At 45.0% G+C, this 23,408-nt stretch overlaps 1 protein-coding gene across 8 annotated transcripts in view; it reads left to right on the top strand.

Annotated features, from left to right (window-relative positions):
* The first annotated feature begins 4,063 nt into the window (after window positions 1-4,063).
* Window positions 4,064-23,408, top strand: part of Bcas3 (BCAS3 microtubule associated cell migration factor) — a 480,559-nt gene continuing 461,214 nt past the window's right edge. For 5 of the 8 annotated variants that reach the window (XM_050119604.1, XM_050119599.1, XM_050119600.1 and 2 more), the window contains exons 1-5: window positions 4,065-4,192; window positions 5,758-5,845; window positions 10,939-10,993; window positions 18,220-18,295; window positions 20,966-21,072. In XM_050119604.1, the coding sequence (XP_049975561.1) occupies window positions 5,763-5,845; window positions 10,939-10,993; window positions 18,220-18,295; window positions 20,966-21,072 (321 nt within the window). In that variant the 5' untranslated portion in view covers window positions 4,065-4,192; window positions 5,758-5,762. Of the gene's footprint in view, window positions 4,193-5,757; window positions 5,846-10,938; window positions 10,994-18,219; window positions 18,296-20,965; window positions 21,073-23,408 lie in introns of all 8 variants that reach the window. The other 3 variants (XM_050119602.1, XM_050119598.1, XM_050119603.1) reach the window with 2 other exon arrangements.

Genomic DNA, 23,408 nt, shown 5'->3' with positions numbered 1-23,408 from the left:
TGCATTGAGTTCTTATTTTAATATAGAACACATAGGAACAAACTAAATATCTAACAGTATGTTTCAGTTATAGCTTGTGAGTGTTCAGTAAAACTCTGGCCCTTTCTTTGGTAATACAATAAAACCTAAAGGGAAATACTGAAGTACCAAGAGTATACAAACGTGTGTGTGTGTGTGTGTGTGTGTGTGTGTAATTGTACTCTTCAACTTTGAATTTGCAATAAGAAGCCTCATTGAGGGCTGGGGATGTGGCTGAGTAGGTAGAGTGCCTGCCTCACACATACGAAGTCTGCTCGTATATGCAATGCATAAGCCAGATATTTTGGTATAGGTCTGTAATCCTTGTACTCAGGAGGTAGAGGCAGGAGTATCAGGGATTCAAAGCCATCCTCAACTTCAAAGTTTTAGGCCAACCTGAGATATATGAGACTGTCTCAAAACAATAATGGATAGAACAGACCAGAGAGATAAATGTGGGTCAGGCATTGTGACCAGGAAAGGTAAAAGGATTAGGGGTTTAGTGTAATTGAGTGTTTGCCCTGTATTTTAAAAAACATTATGTATATGATTATTTTGCCTGCATGTAAGTATATATATATATATATCATGTATATGTTTAGTGTTTAGAGGCCAGAAGAGGGTGTCAGATCTGGAACTGTAGTTACAGATAAGTTGTGAGCCACCAAGTGGGTTCTGGGAACCAAATCAAAGTTCTCAGGAAGACCAGCCAGTACTCTTAACTGCTGAGCCATCTCTTCAGCCACAGGCCCTTCATTTGATAACTAACTCTAGCAAAATGAACATTGACTTCGATATGCTATACTGTTTACTACATGAGGTGGGATACTGTCTCTCGGGGTGGCACTGCTGAAACTCTGAAGACACTGAGGAGGTGGGGCTGCAGGACTCCTGATGACGGCCACGCTAGTTGGTTAAATTAGCTGGCCTCACTGACATTTCTCCTCACTCATGGACCCAGCACTGCTTAGGTCTACTTTTCACCTGCCCTCAAATCTGCCACTAACCACTCTTGAAGAGTCCCTGAGTGATTTCTTTTGGTTGTCTGAAGTTGGATCTCTAGATTGGTATCCTTTACCAAATTTAGGAATCTTTTAGCTATTACCAACTTTTTCTAGCAACACATTCTTGTTTTAATTTCACCTTAGTTTTCTTTGATATATCACTATAGTCTTTTAGTTCTAAAATTTTCTTTTTTTTTTTTTTATTCATTTGCTCATTTTGTTCTTTGAGGCAGTTTTGGTGTGTAGGCCAGACTCAAACTGGCCTCAGCCTCTGGAATCCTGGATTATAGGCATGCAATATCACAGTGTGGGCTTTAGATTTTATCTGTAGTCATTTGAAACATAGTCTAATCTTATACCCATGTTAAAATAACACTTGGTAGTAATCAGAACAAAGAGGCAGTTCTCTTGCACTGAAAATGAACTTCATAGTCCTGGTTAAAAAATAATTTCTGAATGTGGTGTAATGCTTGCCTATAGTCTTAGCATCTGGTGGTGAGAAAAGAGAATTGGGAGTTCAAGTTCATTCTCAGCTGTTTAGTGAAGTCATCATTCTCAATGGGACTTACCAAAGTCAGGTGCTGTACCAGAAAGTATACTGCTTATCGACACTATCTCAAGCTGGTGATAAAGCATATACCAAAAGTGGGTTGGGATTGACTAGTCTGAGTTTTTCCTCTCCTTTTTCCGCTTATATTTTAAGGCTGTGTCTCACCAGATAGCACAGCTGGCTTTAAATTCATTATGTAGCCTACTGTGGCAGCAGATCCAGTCATGCCTCTGCCTCCTGAGCACAGTCATTATAGGTGTGAGCCAGCAAGGCTAATCTATGATGTTTGTTTAATGAGGTTGAGTCTCGTCCAGTCTGGCCTCCAACCTGCACGACCAAAGGTTCAACCCCTAGCCTCTCCACCAGGAGCGCTTACCCTGTAACTCTGCTCCCCGCTCTGGCTATTCCCCTCCCCCAACACCCAGGGTTCAAACCCTAGCATCTACACCACTAGCTGTCTACCCTGTAACTGTGCTCCCAGCTCTGGCTATTCCCCTCCCACAACCCTCCACTTGTAGAATTTTGCATCCACTCTCCCCTGCCAGTTCATACATACACATTCTCATGTTAAGAATTACAGGGCAAGCCGGGCGGTGGTGGCGCACGCCTTTAATCCCAGCACTCGGGAGGCAGAAGCAGGCGGATCTCTGTGAGTTCGAGGCCAGCCTGGTCTACAAGAGCTAGTTCCAGGACAGGAACCAAAAAGCTACGGAGAAACCCTGTCTCAAAAATTAAAAAAAAAAAAAAATTACAGGGCAGACCTGGGAACAACTAAAAGCGATATAGCCTTCATTTGGAAAACACCCTTTTCAAAGTGGCCATTGGGTACCTTGGCACATTTAGGTTCATGTCCCTTCATGTCTGCTGGGAGCACATGCTTACCTATCTCATATACACACACACATATATATGTACTTATATTAAGGTCTTGTGTAGAAGATTCTGCCTCGAATTCCCTATGTAGCAAAGGATGGCTGTCTGATTGATTCCCTTGCCGTTTCCCTGTAAGGATGACAAAGAGGAGATCTTTAAAATTTATTTTAAATCACTATTGTGTTTGTGAGTGTGGGGGTCAGAGGACAGCTTGTTCTCATCTTCCATGTTGAGTCCTGGGGATTGAACTCGGGGAGTCAGGCTTTGCAGCAGGGGCCTTTAGCCTTCCAATCATCTTGCAGGCCCTGAGAGGAGGTCTTGGACGATGAAGGGTAAGATGAACTGAACCAGTTCATCACATGGCCACAGCAACGGCCTATTCCTTTCCTATCTCAGGACACCCTAGAGTCCCATCCAGAGACTACTTGCTTAGTCTGAGAATCCCAACAAGGAAAAGAAAGATCATTTCCTGCTCCCACTGTGGTCTACTAAGGCACTGACTGAGCTGTACGCGTCCCCTGGGTCCGTCAAAGCTGCAAGCTGGAGGCAGACAAGCAGCATTTACATTCTTGCTCGTTCTTCCCCACTTCTTTTGTTTCTACGTTATGAAAAGCCCACTGAGGAAAGAAGTCCCTATGGGGGGGGGGGGAATGACAAGTCATTTGACTGGAGGTCTCAGGTGATGGCACTGGACTGGCTTGGAACTTGCTATGTAGACCAAGTTGGTCTTTGCTTCTCAAGTACTGGGATTAACAGGCATGTACTACCCCAATCCCTTAAAAAGAGGCTTTAAGCATGGTTTAGGCACAGGGTTAACACGCGGTCAGGGGAAAGGTAAAGCACAGATACGAGTGTGAATGGGGGTTTCAAGTGAGTTCCCAGTCTACGACTTGTTGAGACTCCAGGAACCCTTACGATCTTTCCCAATGCCCACCCTGCAAAGCCCCAGACATCCTCCTTTGAGTCTCCATAGATCCCCTGTATTGCCCAACAGGGTCCCTCCAAAGTCTGGGGTCTCTCCATTTCCAGATGTTCACTAACATTTCTATGACAGTAACCCTTAAGGACCCCAACAAAATTTCTTACAGGCCCCTTATTCCAACCTTATTCAGACTTCTTCTCGACAGTGGGGCTGGCCAGAGACCCGCCAGCCTAGACTCCCGGAAGGTAAACACTTTGTGGCAGGCGGGGCGGAGGGCGGGCTAGGGCAGTCTGAGTGGCCAGGTGAAAGGGATTGGCAGCTGCCACGTCCACGTGCTTTTTGCTTCGAATCAGCTGTCGCGAGAATTCCATGTAAACACACCAGTGTCCCTGGCCTGGGGCTTCGCGCCGGAGGCTCCTGGTTGAGGTGGGTAGGTATCAGCAGCACGTGGTGTTTTCTTAAAACAGAAAAGCCATCGAGGCATCTTTTCCAGACCCGCAGACACGCCTGCCTTTTCTCCCCTACCGCCTGCATTCACAACCGAACCTGACCCGCCCGCTTCACCCGAACTTCCATACTGTTGTGTTTTTCCTCCAGCCCCAGCGGATTGGATGGATTCCGGAGGCGGGTCCGCCTCTTTCCTACTTGCTGGTTGGCGAGGCTGACCTCCAAGGGCGGTGCCGCGCCGGGGCCAGTTTGCTCCTGGGATTGGCTGGAGCTGTGGTTCCGCCGAGGCGTGGTAGGAAGTGGTAGCCGTCAATCACGAGGGAGACTCCAAACAGTGAGCCTGGAGCTGTAGAACAGCGTTTACCGGCGGAGCGGCCGGTGAGAAGGCTGGCTGGTCCTTGGTGTGGGGGAGGCTTGGAGAGGAAAAAGGACAGGCAGCTCGAGGGGACAGGGCTGGGCCAGCCCCAGTTGACGGGATGTGGGGGAAAGCTATTGAAACTGGAGGAGAGCCGGGCAAGAGGCCAGAGGGCGGCCGGGGGCAGTGGTGGCTGGGCTGGAGGTGAAGTGGGGAGTGTTGTTCCCTTGACTTTGGGGAGAGTGGATCCTGAGGGGCTTGCAAGAAGCTGTCCTCAGGTGACAAGGGTGGGGAGACTGGTTTGGATGGAGAGGGTGGAATGGCAATCAGTGCTGAGGGGATCAGGTGAGGGGTACTGCCCGAGAAAGGGATACCTGGACTAGTTGGGACAAGGGTGTTTGAGTTGTAAAGGAGTGTGGGGATCAGCAGTTTGTGAGTTTTCATAGGAAGTGGTAGAGTACAGCCTACTTCAAAGAGATGTTTTTAGGTATTTCCAGCTTACTTCCAGGCTGTGGGCTTCCTTGAACCTTGTAAGAGACCATTAGACCTGTTGTCAGTCCCCTTTTAACCTTCATCAGGTAGACTCTATGCTCTTAAAGCCACCTCAGCGATTGGGAAGCTCATTAGATAGTCATGGGCCAGGGCTTGCTCAGACTGTGGGAAAGGCCAAGGGGCCCCTTACATCATATGGGTCTATATGACAGGTTTGTTTACATGCTGGTAATTCTGTTCAAATAGTTGGAGGCTTAAAAAATACTATTTAAATGTGGCTACACAGTTTTACACATTGGTCCTCAGCAGACTTATTTGAAGGCAGAGTGATGTCACTTCCATTTGGTCTTTGTCTTACATGGGCCATCTATCCTTTGTGTTAGTGGCTGTGTACTGCATACCTGACTTTGAACTTCTGCTCTTCCTGCCTGCCTTCACCTCTGGGACGTTGGGCATGGATCACCACCCCCAGACTCATACGTGGGCTTGCTTTGCCTGGAAACTCATGGCAGTTACCTTGCTTGGGCCTCCTGGGTGCTGGCCGTATAGTGTTCTGCCACACTAGGTTCTGTATTTGATTTTGTAAGCGATTCTGTGTTAGAATTCCCATCTATTTATTTATTTTCCTTGGTTTTTTGAGACAGGGTTTCTCTGTAGCTTGGAGCCTGTCCTAGAACTTGCTCTGTAGACCAGGCTGGTCTCTGCCTCCCTAGTGCTGGGATTAAAGGTGTGCACCACCACTGCCCAGCCCCATTTAGTTCTTCTCTTATCTTTCTAGTTTGGTGCTTGTGAAAGAAATTTCCAGCAAAAGATTAAACTGTTTTGACTTTCAGGCAGTTCAAGGCCAACTTCCTTTACAGACTTTACCCTAGCTTAGAAAAAGAAAAGAATCTTCTTGGGTGTGGTGGCACACCTTTAATCCCAGTACTCTGGCACGCATGTTTCTGGGAGTTCTTGGCCAGCTAGAGTTAAATAGTGCATTTCTGGGAGAATTCATAGTTTGTCACAGTTTGGAAAAGGGATCTTTAGTGAATAAAATCCTACAACTCCCACTTCTAATACTGAGGATGTGTTTTCTCTTTTCTTCTGGAAACAGGTCCTATGAGCAACGCAATGGCTACGGACTCTCCCCGAAGGCCCAGCCGCTGTACTGCTGGAGTTGTGGTTCGCCCTCAGGCTGTCACGTAAGCATCTCTCAGAAAAGAGGTTTTTCTGAGTAGCTCTGGCTGTCGGGGTGGCCTTGAACTCACAGATCTGCTGCTTGCCTTTGCGGGATCAAAGGCGTGTGCCACCACTCCCAAGAAAACAGCTAAAAACAGCTTCCATGCAGAATATCTGTTTGGGTAGTGCTTGCTTTTATAAACAGTTTTTAATTTTTGGTTGTGCAGGTGAAGTCAATGTCATTTTCAAGGCCAATTAAAAGAACAGTTGGAGGGTATAGCTGACTTGACATATTCAACACATTTATATAATGTAGTACATAACAGTGACCGTGCTAAACCTGGGGAGCAGTGTGAGTACTTGGGGTGACCTTAGAGCCAGAGCACTTGCCCGGCTTGTGGGAGGCACTGAGTGTGATTCCAGTATCACCAAAAAGGTAAAATCTAAAAAAAAAAATCAATGTTCTTAAACTCCAGGTTCCACAGGTTAGTGCATTATTAAACTAGTTTAGAGGGTCATGATCAGTATTTGAAAAAGAACAAAATAGGAATTGGGGATATAAGACATTGTTGAGTGTTCTTAAATTCTGGGCTCCATCTCCAGCACCACAGACATACACAAACACATGGAAATGTTTATGTATACATATAAAACAAAAGAAAGTTGGTTTTTGATATTTGCAGAGGTATATTCATTCATACCTATATATATGATCATTGTGATATAAAATGTATCTCTTGTAGGTCTCAGTATAAATGTTAGAAAGAGGGCATTTCTGTATTTTAGTTATTCTTTGATAGGGCAGCTATGCTTTCTAGGAGTTTATGAACCAATGTGGTTTAAAGAAATAATATAGTCGGGCAGTGGTGGTGCACCCCTTTAATCAGTACTAGGGAGACAGTGGCAAGTGGATCTCTGTAAGTTCGAGGCCAGCCTGGTCTACTGAGTGAGTTCCAGGACAAACTCCAAAGCTACAGAGAAACACTATCTTGAAAGCCCCCTCCCCCAAAGAAGTATATAGTTGCAATTATTGTAATTACTACAAAGGAAAAGATGCCAGCAAAACATCATATGAGTATTTAGAGGGGATATTTTAGTAGTGACGCGTTCATGAGAAGGAAACATTTTCGGGGTTGTCTGGATGGCTCAGTGGGTTTGCCACCAATCTTGAGGATCCAAGTTTGATCCCTGTGACCCGTGTGATAGAAGGAGAGAACCAACTCCTCCAAGTTGTTCTGACTTCCATGTGCCAGACACACACACACACACATACATATAGGTGCATATATGTATATACATTTATGCACCTATATATACATGTGTATATATGAATTAGAATTAAAACAATTTTGGAAGAAGGCAACATTTTGGAAGAGTTTATCTTTAAGGCTAGAATTTGGACTCTTAGACTCAAGAGTCCCTTTTTGGCAAAGAGAATAGAATATGCAGAAGGAATAGGAAAACTACTTTTTTTTGGTTTTTGAGACAGGTTCGTGTTTGTCTTACACTTGCTATATAGTGGAACTGTCTTGGAACTCCTGATTCTCTCAGAGCTGAGAGTCTAAGCCTGTGCTGTTACACCCCAATTTTTCTTGACTGTTTCTTTCTATGAAACGCTGACTGGCCTGGATCATGCCAGCCTCACAGAGGTCCACCTACCTCTCCCTCTGGATTGCTGGAGTTAAAGGCGTGCACCACCATGTCCTGCCCTTGTTTTTTTTTTTTTTATTGAAAAAAAAATTCCTACTTCCTCCCAGCCTCCCATTCCCTCTCCCCCTCCCCCCACTTCTCTCCCCCTCCCTCTCCAGTCCGAAGAGCAGTCAGGGTTCCTTGCCCTGTGGAAAGTCCAGGGTCTTCTCCCCTCCATCCATGTCTAGGAAGGTGAACATCCAAACTGGCTAGGCTCCCACAAAGCCAGAACATGAAGTAGAAACAAAACCCCATGCCATTGTCCTTTGCTTCTCATCAGTCCTCATTGTCCGCCATGTTCAGAGAGTCCGGTTTTATCCCATGCTTTTTCAGTCACAGTCCAGCTGGCCTTGGTGAGCTCCCAATAGATCAGCCCCACTGTCTCGTGGTCCTGACTTCCATGCTCATGTTCTCCCTCCTTCTGCTCCTCATTGGGACTTTGGGAGTTGTTTTAGTTTTTAAAAGAAAGGATTCTTCTATGTAGTCCTGGCTGGCTGGGCACTAACTCTGAGGCTAGTTGTCCTTGGACTAGGAGCAGTCCATCCTTAGTTGTCCAAGTGCTAGGATTACAGGCAGGTGTGAGGACACCTGAATTTTGTTTGTTTTGTTTTGTTTTTCAAGACAGGGTCTCACTATGTCACTCTGACAGTTCTGGGCCTCACTCTGCAGACCAGGCTGGCAGAGATCGTCCTGTCTCTGCCCTCCAGATGCTGGAATTAAGAGTATGTGCCATTGTGCTCCTCTGGCTTTTGTTTCTTAACCATTTCACTCTGTAGTTTACACTGTTCAAACTCACAGTAGCCACCTTCCCTCTGCATTCCTAGTGCTGGGACTGCAAATGCGGGCCATGTCTTATGTGTTTTAAAATTCTCTTAGCAAGTGTGGGACAGAGGCTCAGACTTGCAATCCTAGGACCTGTGAGGCTGAGGCAGGAGTATAGTGAATTTGAGAGCAGCTTGGGCTAGATGGTGTTCCAGACAAGTCTATGTAGCAAGATGATGGCTAAGAAGATACTTAGAGGGAACAATGGTTTAGATCGTTTCCTTTGGGTGGTTTGGTGTATTATTATTATTATTATTATTATTATTATTATTATTATTATTAGTCTTCTTAGACTAATAAAGGTATGTGTATGCAGTGGTATCATAATACTGCCTTCCCCCTTCTGTCTTCTCTCGAGCTGAATTTGTGATATTTGCTGTGCCATGAAGTTAAACATGTTATTAGCTCTGAGTTAGGTTACTATTTTAATCTTCCTTTATAGGTGAGGAAAACAAAGCCGAGGCAAAGCTCGTCATAGGGAATAGCCAGAGTGGGGAGCCGGCTGGAGCCCAGTTACTGGGTCTTCAGGTTCTGTGTTCTCATTAGTGTTCCTTGCTACCCCACCATATGGCCTTCAAACCACAGGAATGATTTTAGGGTTAGGAAAAATGATCTTGGGCACAGCATTCTGTGTTCTTTTGACTGATAATGGTTGGGCACCAACTTTGCCTTTGTACTGGTAACAGGCTCTGGATGTCGAAGGTGAGAGTTGTGGTTCCTCCTTTAAGGGTGCAATAGACACGGATGCCCTAAGCCTGGTCAGAGGACAGAAGCGGGTCTATGTTAACGGTGACCCGAGGAAGGCGACCACACTGACGCTGGAAATGTAGGAAGGCAGGGATAGTGGGAGAAATGGTGCAGACCAGAGGACCTTGTAAGATCCCGAGTCCGGGCAGTGTGCTGTGTCCTAGGAATCGAAGCTGCCTGTGGCCAAAGAAGAGTAAGACGGTGATGAAAAGGAGTCTGGCAAAGTCGGTGCAGTGATTTTGTTTTTCTTTTTTTTTTCTTGGCCTGCTTTTGTAGGTCTCTAAGGTATTTTGTTTGGTTTTGAAGGGTTAGGAAAACTCTTACTCTTTTCTTTTGAGGTGGCATCATATCCCTTCCTAGCCTTCCAGAACTTCTGACCCCTGCTTCCACCTCCGAGTGCTGACATGCGTGTAACAGGTGTGCACCGTCATGCCTACTTTGCAGTGTTGGGGATGGAACCTAGGACCTGGTGCGTGCCAGCCAGGCACTCTGCCCGCTAAGCCACATGCCCAAGCATTAGTTTTTTCAGATTAATTCTTTGAAACCTGATCTCGTGGTGTAGCTGAGACTGGCCTCAAACTCACGTCGCTCCTTCCTTAGTGCTGGGAATGTAGGTGTGATCCTCTGCAGTCAGTAGCCCCATTTTCTTCCCTGCAATTGCTCACATCTTTCAGACATTTTTAGTATTTTGGAGAAATTGTTTTTATCCACTTACTGACATCCATACCGCGACTGTTTCAACTGTCTTCAGGGCTGGGGCTATCACTCAGTGGTAGTCCATTTTCCTAGCCGGGTAATGCCTTGGTTCCATCCCTAGAACTGATAAAACGAAAACAAAATGTCATTGGCTAATGTCCTTAACATTTGTGGTGTTGGAAATTGAACCTAAGACTTCATACATGCTAAGGAAGAGTCCGCCATTGAGCTCTTTTCCTAAACCCTTTCCTCACTTTTATAACGTATCTTATGCTTGCTTTTTTTTTTTGTTGTTGTTGTTATTGATTTTGTTTTTTGAGACAGGGTTTTTCTGTGTAGTCCTGGTTGTCCTGGAACTCACTCTGTAGACCAGGCTGGCCTCGAACTCACAGAGATCCACCTGTCTCTGTCTCCTTAGTGTTGGGATTAAAGGCATGTGCCACCGCTGCTGGCTTGTAGTTTTTTGATGCAAGGCTAGCTCGGAACCCGTGATCGTCTCTCTTCAGTTTCCCAGGTGCCAGGTTTACAGTGTGTGTCATCACACTCATCCTTTCATACTGCCCTCCTTTTTCTGTGACAGGGTTGCACTCTGCCGGAGCTCGCCAAGTAGGCTAGGTGACTGATAAAGTGAGCTCCAGGGAGCCTTCTGTTCTTCCTCCCTAGTCTGGGATCATATACATGCACCACCTGCCCTGCTTTTTTTTTCTTTAAATATGTGTTTTGGGGATTGAAGAGGCCCAAGCACAACCTACTGAGCCATCTCCTCAGCACTGAACACTGTTCTAATGCCTGCCTTTGTAGGAAAATACATTCACTTTGGCCCACAGAGGTAAGTGGCAAGGTTCATAACCTATTTAAAGAGATGGTCAGGAAATTCTGAGTCGCCAGCAACAGTTCCCTCTCTGTAGCATTACCATCCAGCCCTACCTAAGGACTGCTGCCGTCAGCCCTTAGGGTTCCCTTTATTTAGTGAGGAGATGGAGACTGTAGGGCTAGAAACTGCACCAGAGAGAGTGGCGCCTGCAGACCCCTGAGCTGAGTGTGGGAAGACGAATCCTCAGAGGATGAGAGCTGGCCTGCTTTTCTTCCTTCTGTTTTCCTGGGGTAGTGTTTTCCTCTGTCGTAAGCTGTCTGACAGTTTTCTCCCTCTGCCCCTTGCCAGGGAGCAGTCCTACATGGAGAGCGTCGTGACTTTTCTGCAGGATGTTGTGCCGCAGGTGAGTACGTGTTGAGTACAGAAATGGTCGCTTTGCTTTGGGCAGGAAGCTCCAGAATCTCATTTCCTAAACTTGTGTAAGTGACTGGCGTAAAGTCTTGTTTTGGCATGCTGCGAGTCAGGAGGGAGGAGCTGTGCTTGTGGCTGTGAGATGGGGCTCAAATTTGTGATGGCGGGGCCTGTTATTCCCTTGGGACACCCTTTCCTGAGTGGAATCCAGGGGGATTTGGACAGGGGTCAGGACTCTTTGGGGTCTTCCCAGTACTAGGCATCAAACCTAGGCCTGGTCCAATGCGTTTTCAGTGGGTTACCTCCCTAACCCTTTCCTAAGGGCTCCAATTCCTAACTACTTTTCTTGTTTAAGGTCTTGTCTTGGGATGTTGCTTAGCAATAGACTGTTTTCCTTTTTTTTTTTTTTAAAGTTTTATTTATTATGTATACAGTGTTCTGTCTGCTTGCAGGCCATAAGAGGGCGCCAGATCTCATTATGCGTGGTTGTGAATTACTCTGTGGTTTCTGGGAATTGAACTCAGGACCTCTGGAAGAGCAGTCAGTGCTCTTAACCACTGAACCATCTCTCCAGCCCCAATAGACTATTTTCCAAGCATATATGAGGCCCTGAGTTTGATCCCCAACCCCACATACTTAAATACCCACATCCTGTTCCTGAAGAGGGGCCTAAGTGAAGTGGGCAGGGCACTATGTATTATGTATTAACTAGATAGGGATTTTATTTATTTATTTATGTATATGTTTATACTTAGTACACATTGTCATCTCTTTCCATTTGGAAAATGTTTTGCTTTTTGCAACGCAGGTATGCCCTTTTGCCCTGATTTGTCAGAGATGAAGGCCCTTATTGCTTCTTTAAATGTGATACTCTTTTTTATGAGAGCAAGCAGCTTTGCAGGAATTAGATAGTATATTACTGCTCGCATTTATTTAGTTCATTATTATTTGGCTTCTTATTAAACATAATAGTATTTTCCAGGCCTGTCTCTCAGTGCATCTGTGTTAGAGTCCTGCACCCGTGTCTGTAGCGGGGCTCTCGTGTTAGAGTCCTGCACCCGTGTCTGTAGCGGGGCTCTCGTGTTAGAGTCCTGCACCCGTGTCTGTAGTGGGGCTCTCGTGTTAAGAGTCCTGCACCCGTGTCTGCAGCGGGGCTCTCATGTTAGAGTCCTGCACCTGTGTCTGTAGCGGGGCTCTCGTGTTAGAGTCCTGCACCCGTGTCTGGTGTTTGCTGTGGGGCACGGATGGGACAGTGCTGCTCCGGTGGACCCACTGAAGGACAGGCTTACTTATTTTCTCATGTGGATGTCAGTCATCCCTGACTGCCGTGGTCTTCACCTGAGTGGCTTGGAGAGGACTGCTCTTGGATCCATATGCCAGTTTTATGAGCATATCCCAGAAAGGTTCAAGTTCTAGATTTTTAGTTGTGTTTAGCAAAATGTATTCAAGTAAGGAATGGTGATACTGCTTTATTATATTTAGTCAGTTTGAATGAAAACAGACCACAGCATTGAGGTCTGTGGTGTACACGAGGAAAATGCTTCCCTTTCCTGAGGCATTTGCTTAATAAGTCAAATTGGTTGAAACAAGCAAAGATTATTAATAGCAACAAATCAGCACTGTTGCCATGTAGCACACTGTGAGGGGATGCAGAGAGGAGGGAGAGACTTTGGAAGCATTGCTAGTTGAAATGAAGGGAACAGGGCCCTGGTGGTGGTAGAGGGTTTGATGTCTATGTTGGCCAGGCTGAGGGAGCAATGGGCACCTGAAAGCCAACTTGTTCTACCTGTAAGCCCCGAACCTTGGCATGAAGCTACAATTCCACGGAAAAGTCATTTTTAAAAATTTTACTTTAGTATTTTGTTTGCTGCTTCCACAGGGCATCTTTCTCAAATGTTATATAGGCATCTCTTGTGTAGCTACAGACCCTGTGTGACATCGTGGTGGGGTTGTTATTATTATTATTTTGGCTGGAGGAGAAAGGCTGTGGTCAGAAACTTTGAGACTCTTCTCTCATGTGAGGTGTTGGAATGAGACAGGAACAGGGAAAATAGTGAGCTAAAACTGAAAATAGGGGGGGAATGCCAGAAATTCTAGTTTTTCTGAACATGTATTTCAGGGAGGGGATAACAGGTCTTGACCCACGAAACCAGCTGTGAAAATGGTTCAGAACAAGTCCTTTGGAAGTAAACTTGGAGGCATTGATCTAAGAGTTAGAATACCCAGCCAGAAATTCCTGTGTTGTTTGTTCTCTGTCCAAGCTGAAGGTGAAACTTGAATAAATAGCATTTACCTGGGGTCCCTGCAGGTGCCAGGCCCTGAGCTGAGCTGAAGGAACTCTCTGTCTGTGCCTCAGGCCTCTGGTCTGCTGTGCAGCTTGGCAGACCTCTTCTGTAGAGCTCCGGTTTTCTTTCCAGCCACTCAGCACTCTATAGAAAGGAATGGTCATGGTTGTTGCTTCAGTAAACTTGATTATCAACACAGGTCTCCTTATAATTAAAACCCAGCTAAAATACATGGCCAAATATAAACATCATAGTAAAAGTGTAAAGTACCCTGCTGTACCATTGGGGCATAGAAGGAAGAGACTCAGTTTACCTGAGACTGGAGCTGGGTGTGATCCATCACAGGCCTTTAGTCTTGTCCTTGGGGAGGCTGAGGCATGATGCTTGAGGGTTCCAGACTAGCATGGGCTGCATAGTGAGAGACACAGCTAGCAAACAGACAGATTTCATGAGTCAGATGCCATCTGAACTGAGGAATAAAAGAGAACTTAATGCAGCCTTAGGAAACAGGGATAGTGGGGTTGCGTCAGGCTGAGAGTGTCTTAGTGATTTAAGAGTACAGCCCTTAAACAGCGATAGTAGCACATGCCTTTAATCCCGGCCCTTGGTAGGAAGAGACAGGAGGAGCTCTGTGAGTTCGAGGACAGCCTGATCTAAAAAGTGAGTTCCAGGTAAACCAGACTTGTTACACAGAGAAGCTCTGTCTTGAAAAACCAGGAAAAAAAAATACAAACTTGATGGCAGATCTGGCTTTCCACTTCAGCTGGACATGTCACTAGCTGTGGCGATCCTGCACGCCCCTGCTCATCAGGGTCCTTATTTGTGACAGCTCATTGTACTCACTGTAGGTTTTGTGTCAAGGTTTAAAGGAAGCTATGCACATAGAGCATAAAATAAAACAAATATTAAGTCGCGTCTCAGGAGACTAAAGATCCAAAGGCAGAGATAGACTTACGGCTTTTTAAGCGGCTACAGCGATGGAATGAGCCGATTATAGTTTCTCTTCCTCTCCTGTCTCTCCCAGCTCTTTCCTTTTCTCCTCCCTCTCCCTTTCTGCTTCACTTCCCCCTCCCTTTTCAGTTTCTGACATAGTCTTTGTATTCCAGGATGGCTGCAGACTTTTAGCATCCCCCTCACCCCCTGTGAGACTCCCAAAGGCTTGATTACAGGACCTGAACACCGAACATCACGCTTTTACATTTATTCATTGCATGCATATGTTTGGGTATGCAGAGAGGTCAGAGGGCAACTTTTGGGAGGTGCTTTTCTCCTTCTATCATTGTGCCCCAAAGATTCTGGTGAACAATCTTACTGTCCTTTGAATATTCCTTTTCCTTTTTGGGGGGGAGGGGTGGGTGGGTTTCAAGATGGGGTTTCTCTAACTGTGGAACCTGTCCTGGTGCTTGCTCTGTAGACCAGGCTGGCCTCTGCCTCCTGAGTGCGTGCAGTGCTGTGCCGCCATTACCCAGCTCTTTCTTTTTTTAAGAGTAAAACTTACTTTTTTTTTCTTTTTGGAGACAGGGTCTCATTATGTCATTATGTAAATTAGGTTGGCCTTAAACTGACCGAGATTCACTTGTCTTTGCCTTTTGAATGTTGGGATTAAAGACATGAGCTGACATTGATCTTTTAAGATTGGTTATTTGTTTCTGTGTATATGTGGGGTGATGTAGGTCCCTGCAGAGACCTTACAATCCCCTAGTTTTGGCTTTACTGGAAATCGTAAGCTGACCTGTGTGGATGCTGTGATCCAAACCCGGGTCCTCTGGAAGTGTTCTTAACTGATAAACCATGTCTCCAGTGCCAGAAGTAATTTAAAAAGGACATTTTCATCAGGTGTTGGTGTTTAATCCCAGCACCTGGGAGGCAGAGGCAGGCAGATCTCTGTGAGTTCAAGGTTAGCTTGGTCTACAAAGCAAGTTCCAGGACAACCAGGACTGTTACACTGAGAAATTTTGTCTTGAAAAACCAAACCAAACCAAACCAAACCATTTTCTTTACTGATTGCCTGATGCATAGGTCAGTCCTCCACCCCCCCCCCCTCATCTGTAGCTGTGCTGTAGTCAGCAATAGGAAAGTGGCATTAAAAATCATTTATTTTAGCCAAGTGTGGTGGCAAATGCGGAAGGAGGATCTCTTTTACATTCGAGGCTATCTTGATCTACATAGTGAATTTCAGGACAGCCAGGACTAAGTAGAGAGACCTTGTCTGTCTTAAAAAAATTATTTACTTTAAGTCTGTGAGTTTTTCAGTATGTGTACCAGGTCCTCAGAGGGATTTCCTGGGACTGGAGTTGTCTTTGTGAGCCATTATGTGGGTGCTGGATGTTGAACCCTGCTTCTCTGGAAGAGCAGCCAGCACCCTTAACCACTGAGCCATCTCTCCAGCCCTGAAAGTTGTATGTTTTATATTTCTCTCCTATTCTGGGAATCAAATTCATAGAGTCTAGAAAGTTTTCTGTGCTCTGCAGATAAATGGTCCTGTATAGAGGGAGATATGCCCTAGATAGCAGCTTAGAGTTGTGTTGGGCTGATACCACTGCTCACTAGGAACCCACAGCTGTGCCCTTTGATCTGCTAATTTCAGTTAGGAAAACTTATTTTAAATGTAGTACAGAGAAGTGCTAACCCTATTTCTGTGTGTATAAAAATGTTCAGATTTACAGTGTAAAAATTGCAGCCGGGAAAATGTCAGGCAGTTAACAATGGTTAACAATGGTTGTACATGGGTTCTTGGCATTAAATTTAGGCTGTCAAGGTTTTGTGGCAGGTTCATTTATCTGCTGACCCATGTCCCTGACCCTCGTTTTAACTTTTTTTGGAGATAGTTGTCCATGTTGAAAGTGAATTCACTCTGTACAGCCCAGGGAGGCCTTAAACTTGGGATCTGTTTGCCTCAGCCTTGTAAGAGCCGAGTTTACAGGCCTACACCACCTGGCCGGGCTCTCCCTGTGTCCTAGAGTGGTCCTGAACTCTCAATTCTCCTTTCTCTGGCTCTGGAGTTCTTGAATTATAGACAGGATCCACTACACCTTAGCTTTAGGTTGTTATGTTTTGGTGCTAAGGGTTAAACTTGGCCTTGCGCACAGTGCTCATTCTCCTCTGAGCCAGACCCCTCCCTTTAGGTGAAAACTGGTGTCATAGTTTGTTTTCTTTAGCTGTGGAACAACACTGACCAAAAGCAATTTGGGAGCTGGTCTTTGGTGGCACTTTGGAGGCTGAGGCAGGACTATCTCTGTGAGTTCGAGGCCAGCCTGGTCTACAGAGTGAGTGCCAGGACAGCCAGGGCTACACAGGGAAACATTTTCTCAAAAAATTAAAAAGAAAGAAAGAAAGAATTAATTAAATTAAAGAAAGAAAGTAAGTAAGGAAGTAAGAAAGAAAGAGCAAGCAAAAGCACCTTGTGGAGGAAAGGGTTTATTTGACTTACTGGTTGGAGTCTTTCACTGAGGGAAGCCGAGGCAGGAAACTGGAGGCAGAAACGGAAGCAGGAGCCATGGAGGAAGGCTGCTTACTGGGTTGTTTCCAGGCCTACATTCAGCTACCTTTCTTATATAGTGCAGGGCCACCTGCTCACAGTAGGCCGTGCCCTCTTACGTCAGTTAGCAATCAAGAAAATGCTTCACAGATGTGCTCCCAGGGTAGTGTAATGGGGTAGTTGCTCAATTGAAATTCTTCTTCCCTATAGTGTGTTAAGTGGACAACCGCAGCTGGGTAGCTTGTGCCAGAATCCCATCATTGGGAAACTGAGGCAGGAGGGTCTCAAGTTTGAACCAGCTATTAGGGAGCTCTTGCCTCCAAACCTAATTAAACTCTCCATTTGAAGTTAGGGGTGTATAAGGTAATATGTATTATCTTAAAATTAAAAACCAAGTCCTGGGGAAATTGCTCATTTGGTAAAGTGCTTCTCGTGCAAGCATGAGAACCTGGGTTTGACCCCCAGACCCACGATGGACAGGTATAATGGATGGTAGGCACTTTTAATTCCCTCACTGGGGAAGTGGAGACCTGAGGATCCAAGGGTTTGCTGGCCCAGCCTTTCCTAATTGGTGAGCTCTAAAAAACAAAAACCATTTTTTTTAAATGATTCTTCCACCGAATGCACACATACATGCACACAAAACTTTTCTTTCTTGTACTGGGGATTGAACCTAGGGTCTTGTTCATCTCTGTCAAGTGTTCTACCAAGTCACATACCTAGCCATTCCCCATCCCCAATATTTGAGACTTGCCTGGATTGGCATTGCACTCCTAGCCCCAAGCCACCTTCCCTCTCAGCCTCAGTTTTAGCTTTGGATTTAGTGACTTGGACCACTTTTTAGGATCTTACCAATGTGTGTGGGAGACAGAGTTCCTGTGCAGCCCCAATGACCTTGAAGATAGATCTTCTTGGTTTCTGCAGTACTGGGAATCAAGCCCAGGGCTTCCTGCTTGCTGGACAAGCACTCTACCAACTGAGCTTGGTCTCCAGCCCTCCTAAAAATTTTAAATGAAGATGTGTTTTACATGGAGAGATGACCTGCTTTGATGGGTACCGCCAACAGTTTTTAGCCATGCATGTGTATCTTCCTGAATGTTGCAAGCTTGCAAGTATTAACTGATACTTTGTGTCTGAAAGCCAGATAACCCTGGAGTTTTGTTATTCTGTAACCTTTATTGAGGAGTGAGGATGGTTGATGGAGGGTTTATTATGATCACTGTATTTAGGTTTCTGCAATTCTGTGATGAGTTAAAATCTCATTTTTGGCTGATACTAGCAGAGTCCCTGACAAACATTCTTTGGGAATAATGACATTCCAGAATGTACTGGTTGCTGCAGTGAGGGATGGAGAAGTTGGAGGGGTGGAATGATTAGAATCCTGTCTTGCTTTGAACTTGTGTGGTATTGGAACCCTGCAGGGTCTTAATGAAAACACTTCTGTTTGCTGTGCAGGCTTACAGCGGGACTCCCCTAACAGAAGAAAAGGAGAAAATAGTTTGGGTCAGATTCGAGAACGCAGATCTGAACGGTATGACTAACTTTGGGGATGTGTGTATTAAGTGCTTTTTTGGAGTTGACCTGATTTTAGAAAGAGAGCTATAAGTTCACTCAGGCCATTTTGCTTCTAGTAACTTTTCAGTTCTGAAGGAAATTCATTTTTAGCTGGGAGTGGTAGAGCATGCGGATAATCCCCGTGCCTATGAGGCCGAGACGGGAGGATCCTGAGTTGGAGGTGAGACTGGGGTACCTGTGCAGAAACTAAACACTCCACAGTGTGAACCATTATGATCTTTGATTATTGATCTATATAGCATTTTCATATTGGAAAATAAACTATATTTGTTAACAGTTGTTCTGGGTCTTCATCCCCAGTCTTTCTAACTGCCATGTATCCTATCTTCTTTCGAGACAGGTTTTCTCTGTGTAGTCCTCCTGTCTTGGAACTCGCTCTGTAGACCAGGCTGGTCTTGAACTCAGAACCCCTCTTTTCTCTACCTCCTGAGTTCTGGGATTAAAGGTGTGCACTACACCACCAAATGACTTATTTTTGTGTGTCTGCGTGTTTTGCCTACATGTATGTCTGTGCAGCTTGGAAGCTAGAAGAGGGAATCCGAGTCCCTGGGAGCAGAGTGACAGATCTTGTCAGCCACCAGTGGATGCTGGGAATGAGATCACCCTTCCTGGAGGAGTAGTCAGTACTATTAAACCCTGAGCCATCGCTCCAGCCCCTTTACTCTCTTTATGGCTCTGCCTGATACAGACACCTTAGAGAAATGCATTCATATTCAGGATTCGTCTGTGTTGGAGCATGTCAGCATTTTCTTTTTTCTTTCTGAGGTTGACTAGTATTCACTGTGTGTCTGCCACCACCCATTTACTTTATTTTAAGCCAGGGTTGCTCAGGATAACCTTGAACTCTGGGCCTCAAACAAACCATTCTCTTTTCCCAGTTCCTCAGCAACCTGAGTGACATGAGTGATACCATTTTCTTTAACGTTGGGCATTATACCAAGAGCAGTATTTCTGCTGTGTATAGTTCACTCCCGCTGAGCTATACCCTCGGCTCTCTTCAGTTATTTATTTATTAGCAGTCAGTTTGTTTGTTTATTTATTTTTTATTTAATGGCAGTACCTCAGGTGTTTCAGGGTAGCCTTGAATTCCTGAACCTCAAGCCTCTACTTCCCAAGAACTAGACTTTCTGAATGGCCTGGAACTCAGTACTTAGACCATGCTGGCCAGTAAATTACAGAGATTCTCTTTACTGTGCCTCTCTAGTACTGGAATTAAATGTGTCTTCCAACTGGATAAGCTGCCTGTTTTGGAGGTAGGTGTGGCCCGTGCTAGCCTTAAATTAGCTGAAAGTAGTTGAAGATGACCTTGAACTTTTGATTCTTCTGTCACCACAGCAACTTTCTGGGGCGCTGTGGATTGAGCTTTAGGCCTCTTGCCCACTGAGCTATATCCTTAGCCTTGAACTGACTTTTTATTAGTATTGCCCTTTGGCCCTGAATTTACACTGTAGTCCAGGCTGGCTTGTCTTGTGACAGTCATCCTTCCTCAGCTTCCTGAGTAGGTGGTAGTCTAGGGCTGTCCCTCAAGGTCCCATACAGCCCTTAATTCTGTGAGCAGCCATCGCTGTCACCTTTGGTGTCTAACTGTCTCAAGACTGCTTCTGTTCTATCTGGCCCATACTCAGAAGGGAAATAGCTGGGTCCCATATGGTAATCCAGTCTAGTTTTCTGAGGAACTAAGTCTTTGCTGTGTAGAGTGCTTGTACTATTCCAAGTTCCCAACGACAGTGCACAATGACTTTTTCCTGGTCCTAGGGATTGAACCCCCGGGCATAAGGCCAGTGAGGCCAAGTCTGTCACTTAACTACCCCACCCCGTATCCCCAGCTCCTCAGAGTTCAGTACATTCCACATGTAGTATTTTATAAGTGAGAGTCCTCAGCACGCTGCAGTCTGTAGTAATTCATTCTTCTCCCTTGCTGCTGATATTCCATCCTCTTTGTACCATAATAGGGCTATTGTCCAATTGGTGAACATTTGTATTGTTTCCATCTTTTGGCTGTTTACAAATGTTACTATGAATCTATGCCCACCCCCAAAGCTAGCCTGGGCAATTTAGCCCTTGCCTTTCTAACACCCACAAAGGAAAAGCAGGCTGGGGATATATCTCAGCATTGACACACTTGACTAGCATGTGGGAGGTTCAATCACCAGTATAACAAAGAAAAAAAAAACAAACTTTTTTTTTCTTTGAGATGAGGTGTCACTGTGTAGCTAGGTTGGCTTAGAAGTTACTGTGTAGGCCAGGTTGGCTTTGGTGATCTTCCTGCTTCAGCCTCCCACCTGCTGGGGTTACAGACCAGAGATACTATGTTGGCCTCTGACCTTTTTTTTTAATTAAAAAAGATTTATGTTATTAATTATGTGTATATGTCTCTTTATGGGTATGTGCAAATGCCCTCATTTCAGAGGACACTCTGGAGGTGGAATTACAGATGGTTGTCAGCCACCTGATGTAGGTGCTCTTCTGAACTCAGGAAGAGCAGCAAGTGCTCCTCATTACTTAGCCATCCTTCCGGAACCCTGCTTTTATTGTTGTAACTGAATCTTTGCATTGATGGGATAAATGAGTAGTTTTCTTGGTTCATGCTGTCTTTTTATTTGCTTCTTTGTTAACCCTAATACAGATACATCACGGAATTTAGAATTTCATGAACTGCATAGCACTGGAAATGAGCCCCCTCTGCTGGTCATGATCGGCTACAGTGACGGCATGCAAGTCTGGGGCATCCCTGTGAGTATGCACAAGGGCTTCCTTGCTGCTCAGCCTAAGCTCTGCAGATGTGTTTATACATTCCTAAGGCCTTGTGGAGAGCCAGTGGGAATGAGGCACGTAGAAAGCAGGTCCACTAAAGGACGAGTGAGTTGAGCAGTTGTGGACTCATGGTTTATGCAAGGTGTCAGTTTTATTTAGGGTAATACTATTAAGTGGTGGGGGGGGGTGTTTCTGTGTTTTCTAATTTACAGAAGAATAAACTGAGACTTGGGGAAAAGATTTGTAATTAGAAAATGTTAACAATATTGTGGGTAGACTTTTCTTTCCTGCCTGCCAGTTCCTAAACAACCAACACGGAGACTTAACATTAGTTATAAGTGCTCAACCAATACCTCAATACTGTTACATTTTAAATTAACCCATTCTTCTTATCTACCCTCTGCTATGTGGCTGTACCTTCTTTCATCTTGCTTTCTCCTGTGTCTCTCGAGACTCCTCAGACTCTGCCCTACTTCCCAGTGTCCTTAGTCTGGTTTCCCTACCTAACCTTATCCTGTCCAACTCTTGGCCAGTCAACTTCTTTATTAAACCAGTCAGCGTAATTTACAGTGTACAGAAGGATTATTCTACAGCATAATATATCAGCTGTTTTGTGTGTGTTAAGACATTGACATGAACCAACAATATGGCTCAATAGCTGTTTGTTGCTAAGCCTTACAACTTGAGAGGCTTAGAGTTCAGAGCCCCCACCCCACCCAAGTCCCAGTAGCAGCTGAGAACTAACTCCTGCAAATCGTCCCCTTCTGACAGTTACTCCATGTCACAGGCACAGGCCAGCACACATGCAGTCTTTCCTACTTACATACACAAATAAAAATAGTAAATACAATTCAACAAAGAGCCTAACAGAGTGGTCTGTGCCTTTAGTCACAGATAAAGGCAGGAGGATCCCTGGGTTAAGGCCAGCCTTGGCTGCATAGAGAGCTACAAGAAACCCTGTCTCAAAAAAACAAAAAACAAACAAAAAACAGGAAAAAAAAAAAGATGCTGAGTGCATTTATAGTTTTAGATTTTGTTTTTGGTTCTTGTTTTTTACTTATGTGGGTGGGTGTCTGCCTTGTGTGGGTGAGTGTTTTAGGAGGCCAGAAGAGGCTTTTGGATCCACTGGAGCTGGAGTGACAGGGCTGTAAACTGCTCAGGTGGGTGCTGGTACTCAAAACTCAGGTCCTAGCAGAGCAGCAGGTAGCAAGTGCTGTTAACCTCCGAGCCACATCTCCAGCCCAGTCAGTAATGGAATATACTTGCATGTGTGTGTGTATCTTTTTCCTGTTGTTAGGTGATGCAGAGGGTTGTATCTAGATGCGTGGTAGACAACAACGCTACCTCTGAACTATACATCTCCAGCCCTCTAGCCCCTTTCATGTATATGAAGATCTTATGGGTAGTGATGGTCGCCTCTGTGATGTAGGTGGGATGAGAAGTGGCTCGGAACTACAGAGCAAGACTTGATCTTCAGCCTCCAGGTGGCTTTGTGTCACCTACACACGGAGTTTGGAAGAGTTCTGGGACTAAAGGGCCAGGCATTTTAGTTTTATTTTTGTTATTGTTCCCTTGGGTACCATGACTTTTCATGAAAAAATTTGTTAGCAATATCTTCAGATTTAACGAAAGTTGTGATGTTGTAGAATGTGATTCTCAACTGTGGGTTATGAGCTTTTTGGGGATTGCATAGCAGATGGCTGGATATCATATATTTACAGTAATATTCATGACAGTCGCAAAATTAGTTATGAAGTAGCAAGAAAAATAATGTTATGGTTGCGGTGTTACTATGTTTTGCAGCATTGGGAAGGTTGAGAACCACTCCTCCACAGAATAGAATTTGGCCTAAATGACATTATAACAAAAGCTTTACACTTGTATTACTTTAACATTTTGACTTGAAAAATTTGTTTATGGGGCCAGCAAGGTGGCTTATCAGGTCAAAGCGCTTGCTGCCAAGCCTGCCAACCTGAGTTCATGATGGAAGGCGAGAACCAACTCCCACAAGTTGGCCTTTGATCTCCATACACATGCCCAACAAATAAATGAGGAAATGTAATAAAAGTTTCACAGTTTTTTTCACAAACTGTTTATGTGTGTTACGGTGCTGTTTTGGTCCTGTGGCTGTCATAGCTCATGTGCAGTGTTGAAGCTTTAGTTTGCGATTGGAGAATGCTGCTGGTTGCCAGGAACAAGTAGTTTTTCTTTCTCTCACCCCACCCCCTAAGTAAGGAGAATAAATCCCCGGATCACAGTGGGTCCTTAGTCACGTGGGTCGGGTGTTGTTTTCAAGGCTGTTGACTTCTGTCAAG

The sequence above is a fragment of the Alexandromys fortis genome, unplaced genomic scaffold (assembly GCF_014885135.2).
Source record: "Alexandromys fortis isolate MF-2015 unplaced genomic scaffold, M_Fortis_MF-2015_v1.1 scaffold_173, whole genome shotgun sequence".
Taxonomy (NCBI): Eukaryota; Metazoa; Chordata; class Mammalia; order Rodentia; family Cricetidae; genus Alexandromys; species Alexandromys fortis.
This window is presented reverse-complemented; position numbering and strand designations above follow the sequence as displayed.